The 6,378-nt window shown below is 29.3% G+C and overlaps 1 protein-coding gene across 1 annotated transcript; it reads left to right on the forward strand.

The window, feature by feature from the left end:
• Positions 1-538: 538 nt before the first annotated feature.
• On the forward strand, positions 539-1,249 carry LOC111897574 (uncharacterized). Its single transcript, XM_023893532.3, has one exon. The coding sequence runs from the start codon at positions 597-599 to the stop codon at positions 1,113-1,115; it is 519 nt and encodes a 172-aa protein (XP_023749300.1). The 5' UTR covers positions 539-596; the 3' UTR covers positions 1,116-1,249.
• The last annotated feature ends 5,129 nt before the right edge of the window (positions 1,250-6,378 follow it).

The following is a 6,378-nucleotide window of genomic DNA, read 5'->3' on the forward strand; positions in this document are numbered from 1 at the left end:
AATCAATATAGAAGAAAGCTCAACATGAAATATGGTATAAGAGCATCCACTGATCATTAGACTTATAACACTAGATAACTTGCATATACAAGATTAAGGAATTGAATTCGTGGGAATCTTTTAAACTAGACGTATAATCCAAAATGAACATTCCAAACCATGTGTGTAGATCATGATGTCGAGCAACCAACTTTTACCCAATAACAAATTGAGAGATTGCAAATGATCATCACATTATATGATTATAAACCTCACAATTGGGAGGAACAAAACGATAACATGAACCATTTCACATCATATTCTCTAGATGAAAACAATAACCAAATCAACCAAATACATGATTGCTTCGAGATTACACATATGTTGAGAAACCGAGCATGTAAATCAACAAATCATTTCACGATTTCTTCGAGATTATAATATTAAGAACTATTGATGTAAATAATAATTTTAAGGTACCAAAATCACAAGTCTACAAATAGTTAGAGGACTATCTTTGTAATTACATGCAACACCATGTCAAAACCTCACCACACATCCTTCCCTCTCAAAAGGATAACAACATCCATCCACCGGCAGCCACCACGCCAGAAAATATGAACTCTTCCATCCTTCCATTCACCAAATCCATCGCCACTTCCCCTCATATATTCACTTCCCACCATAACCACCATCACCTCCGTCCATCCACGCTCCTCCTCACCAGAAGCAGCAGCAGCGGCAGCGACAACACCACCGTAGATGACGGCGCTGCAAACTCATCGCCACCACCTTCGGATAAAGATACAGTTCAGATAAAGTTCAAAAGAGGGGCGAGGAGAAAAACGCGAAGAAATCAAGAAAACGGCTTCGATGACAATGCGAAGATGATGGCGAAGAAAGAAGTGGTGAAGAAAGATTGGGAATCGATGACACTTACAGAAAAAGCATTGGAGTTGTATGTAGGAGAAAAGGGTCTATTGTTTTGGATCAACAAATTTGCTTATGCATCGATTTACATCATAATTGGAGCTTGGATATTGTTTAGGTTCGTTGGTCCTGCTCTGAATCTTTATCAGCTGGATGCTCCTCCATTATCTCCGACTGATGTGCTCAAGGGCTCCTCCCCCAAATGAGACAGAAACAATTCATACACGAAGCAAATGATGAGAATCTCAATAGCTAATTAGAATTTTATCTGATTCACTGTGGTATAGGCACATCAAATTGTCCAATTGCATTCGATAGTAATACAGAATTTTCCCCAGAATTCTTGCCTTATTTGTGTTACATTCTTGAACTTCTGTGTGGAGTTGTTCTTATATGAAATTTCAGACTCCACTTAAGGTTAAGTGATCATCCATAAAAATGTTGATAACCAATCTATAAAAGGTTCAAAATTTACCTGTTATCGAATCAAAGTCTTCTGGATCGTTCACTAACTCACCCATATCTGAACGATTTTTTAACATCTATCGGATCGATCTCATGGTATTTAAGGTTTTACCATTTTAGTGATCAGAGGTGAATTCTTAGTTGAAGTAATTCGCAATTTCCATAAAATTAAGGATGATTTTGGAGAGGATAATTTTAGATATGAAATCATATGGATCAAATCGTTTACCGGTAATGTTTTGAATTTGTGAGTTGCATGAGAATGCAGTTAAGGTGTTCGATGAAATGTCAAATAGAAGTGCTCACAACTCTGTCAACTTTATCCAAACCATAACACTTAAAGGATCATCATTTCATTGCTTTGTGAATGTCTTGAAATCACTTATTGATTGAGAGGAATTGCAAAAAGAATATCAAAGTATATCATCAAGTCAATATGCCAATCTTTCAAATGGTTATTCATGCCAAGTACATAAGTTATGGAAGGTTGTACCAAGTATTGGGTCCAGAAGATTAGGACTATACTATGTAATTTTTATAATTATTCAGCAAGTTCATTCAGATTTTTATCAAACATGAATATTTCCTTCAGCACAAAATGGATCAGAAGATTTTTAACTTGATAATTTTCATCATTTTCAATACATTCATTCAACAACTTTATCAAACAACATATTTTTATTCGGAACAAAATTATAGAGAAGCTCTAATCATTCATCACTAAATCATTCACTTCTTATCAAACATCCAATAAAGGAGTTAAAGGGGCATATTCAAAAATATGAAACCATAAAGAATAAATTGCAAGAAAAAAAAACGGCATATTTGTTGCTAAGAAATTGGTCTATTTGATTTTAGATATGTTTATTTTGGTCAATGTTATTTTCCTTTAACTTTTTAGGTGTCTAAGATTTATGCTTCTATCTTAGCAATCTCCCAAACTTTGTCAAGCTTCTAAGTAACAAACCACATAAACTGATACATAATAGAGTTTTGGGAAATCCTTGCCTTTTTAGTGGTTTATATATATATATATATATATATATATATATATATATATATATATATATATATATATATATATATATATATATATATATATATATATATATATATATATATATATATATATATAGGAGGGTTCAATTGAGAAAAAAAAGGTTAAGAATGGGGGAATCATTCTCTGCCACTCATTTATTTTTGCCGCAAAAGCCTCCGTCGTACCAGCAGAAATGAGAAAGAAATACACATGTGTTTTCCAACAAAACATGTTTCCTTAAACTATGTTAATAATTACCTTAATATATACAAAAACATAGTTTTTTCGGTTTTTTTTTTTTTTTATTTTTTTTTTTTATTTTTTTATTTTTAAGAAGTTATTTTTATCGAAAAATGATTTTAAATATACCAAAATTCATGATTTTTTATTCTCTACAAATAGACATCCATATTGATATAGTTTTAAGATAAAATAATTTTTTTTTTTTATAGTTTCAGCTATCGTTATTCATAAGTGAATAAAAATGAATCAGGTTTTTACTACAGTACATTCGTTATTCAGTTATGAATAAAAACTATGGTTAATTTTTTTTTTTTACAATTTAAGTATCATTCATATATGAATATATCATATAATAAACATAGTATATTCATATTTAAATATTAGATGATGCATTCACTTATGAATATTACATAGTATATTCACTTGTGAATATTAGATGGTATATTCACTTATGAATATTAGATAATATTTTCATATCTGAATATTACATAGTATTACATGGTATATCACATGTGAATATTACATAATATATTCATTTATGAATATTAGATTATATATTCACTTATGAATATTACACAGTATATTCACATATGAATATTACACAATATATTCACACATGAATATTACAAGGTATTTTCACAAATATATATAATTTTTATATGTTATTCACATGTGAATAACATACAGATTTGCATATTTGTTTTTTTGTGTTAATAATTATATACTGAGAAAACATATTCATATATAAATATATCGTGGTAATTTAGTTCATGCATTTCATCAAACAGTTGGAGTGCATACAATTTAACTTTTTTTTTAAAATATTAAAAACATGATATTTTGACTATTTAAATCTTACAAAAGAGTAGATTGATAGAGAATTATATGAAATTTTTCAAAAAAAAAGGATTTGATATTTTTCTAACCTCAATTTTCAAGTTTTATTTGATAATCGATGTTGAATGAATGATATGAAGTGGATTTTTGTTGATTATCGATGATGTTGATCTAATAACGCTGGGAGTATAATTAATCATAGATGTTGAAGATCTGATCGTATTCAAGCACAATTGAAGGTTGAATTAAAAGAACCAAAAACGAATTTTTGTTGTTAACTGTTGAATCGTGTTGATTATTGACGAAGACCAATGATTGATTAGCACTGGATGATGTTGATGATGGTTTAATTGAAGAAATCTGGATGAATGTTGAAAGTTGGAGAAGAAATTTGGATGATGAACGATGAATGAGTTTGAACTACAGATACGTATTTGGGATTGAAAGTTGTTCTCATATTTACAAGTTTGCCACCGTGTCTTTTTATGCTTGAATAAAATGAGTGGTTGAAAATGATTCCCCAATTCTCAACTTTTTTATTTTCTCAATTATATATATATATATATATATATATATATATATATATATATATATATATATATATATATATATATATATATATATATATATATATATGCGTGCGTAAACATCTATTTAGTATTATACACTTATATTTTATGTTTGTGCCCATGCATATGCATGCACATATACAGGTATAAGTATGTATATGCATACATTTATATCACATACATAACTTTATGTATACGTACACTTTGGTTTCGATAATTAAACATTGGTTTTTATGTTTTTTCTTTTTTAGAGAATTGATGGCAAGTGACGAAGGCACCTTGAACTCAAAAAAAAGTAGACACATTGCAAGCAAAACACGGTGAGTTGACTTCATGTAAGAAGGAATATGAGGAACATGCTGAAAAATAATCACAAGTTCTTTGGTAAAGAGTAAATAGAATGGACAATATACTTTATTTTTATCTATAGAGTTACATTTCTTTCCTAATAATAGCAGTATATACTATGAAACTTGTAAACTCGTATGACGTGCACACCAGTGGCGTAACCAATATTTTATGTAACCAATATTTTATTTTAAGACGAGCCAAATAATTTATAAAATTTGAACGATATATAAAATCAAGAATTTAGAATGGAGTGCGTCAAATAATACCATTAGTTCATTTTATTTAACAGAAATATTATATATATATATATATATATATATATATATATATATATATATATATATGTATGTATATATATACACACACACACTTAAAATTTTATGGGTGGGCGTGCACATATATACCTACCAGTTTCAAATTTATAACCTATCAAAACTTTACTACTAATGTCCTTATAGGCGGTGTACCTACTCAGTTTATAATATAGAAAAGTAAGTCGGGTGTCGATTTCAAGGAACAAAATTTAGCTAATAAAATAACTACTAAAAATTTATCTAAGAAAAACAAATAAATTAGGGGTTTTATCTGATTTTGCAAGTTCAGATTAACTTAATTTACTCAATTAATTAAAAACTAAAGCAAACAACTAATTAAAGACGATTGTATTCAAGAGAATAAAAATACTTCCATTTAGCTTTGAATCCCCCTTTTTCCTATGGTTAGTTTCAAGACATGGATTAATTTTAGTTGGTTACCAATATAAAAGTTATTAGAAGTCTTTGTCCAATCTCTTAATGTTTTCACCAATTCATGAAACACTATGCAATGGTCTTACACAAGTGGACACTAAATTGATTATTCAAGATTAATAGGCTATGTAGGATAAATCTAAGATTAATTATCTATGATCTAGACAAATAACCAAACACAATTACGATCCAATTATGTTCTCTAGCACAATTAAAGTTACTATTTTTATTACCTATTTTAGGATTTGGTCAATCACTAGTTCTAGCAATTTAAGATTCATAAACAACTAGGTAAACAAGTTCATGCAATTAAAGTGATCATTCAACTACACAAAACTTGAAGATTTATGCAACAAAGATTAAACTATTAACATACTTGGCTTTGATATATCAAATGCAAGCTAAACCAACTTCATAAATCCATGAAAAGTAGAAACTAACACATAGTATTAGGGTTCATCACTACTAAACGAAAGCCTAATGATTTAGCTCATAATTACAGAAAGCAAACACATAATCACATGTATAATTAAGCTAGACATGATTAGATCTATGCAAGCAGAATGAATGATGTGAAATCTTGCTATAATCTCTTAATCTCTTGATCTCCAATCTTCTCCTTCCTTCCAAGGGCTCTAGAAGGTTAATTTCCACAGTTTTTCTGTCAAGAAGTCATCTTTCTCCAGATTCTTCTCCAAGTCGATATAATGATCAGTATTTAAAGTTTCCATAAAATCAGTCTTCACGTCGTGACCATAAGGGTCTCACGATGTGAACTTAGTGTATATCCCATATGCACCAAGCAACATGTACTTCTCCGTATAAAAATCTTATAGGATATGTGGTCACAACGTGAAAGACATTATGTCACGTCATGAGCTTCATTTTCATGTACGAGATTAGAATTCTTTTAAATGCCACGCCGTGGGAATCATTACTTCATGTTGTGGGAAATGTGTAGAACTTGAATTTTTCTCCTTGAAGCTCCAAGCTTCAGCTCCAATCCTCCAAATTTCCAACTTTTGTTGGTTTCAGTCATTTTTCTTCGAGAGTTTCCTTTTTGGCTGCAAAATACAATTTAATATTGTAAGTACCAAATATCTTTGTATTTTACCAAAATATAGCTTAAATTTATTAAAATAATGCCAAAATATATCAATAAATATTGCAATATCAAAATACTGATGAATTTCTTTATAGAAAAAAAACATATATA

Source organism: Lactuca sativa, chromosome 3, assembly GCF_002870075.4.
Source record: "Lactuca sativa cultivar Salinas chromosome 3, Lsat_Salinas_v11, whole genome shotgun sequence".
In the NCBI taxonomy this organism is placed as follows: Eukaryota; Viridiplantae; Streptophyta; class Magnoliopsida; order Asterales; family Asteraceae; genus Lactuca; species Lactuca sativa.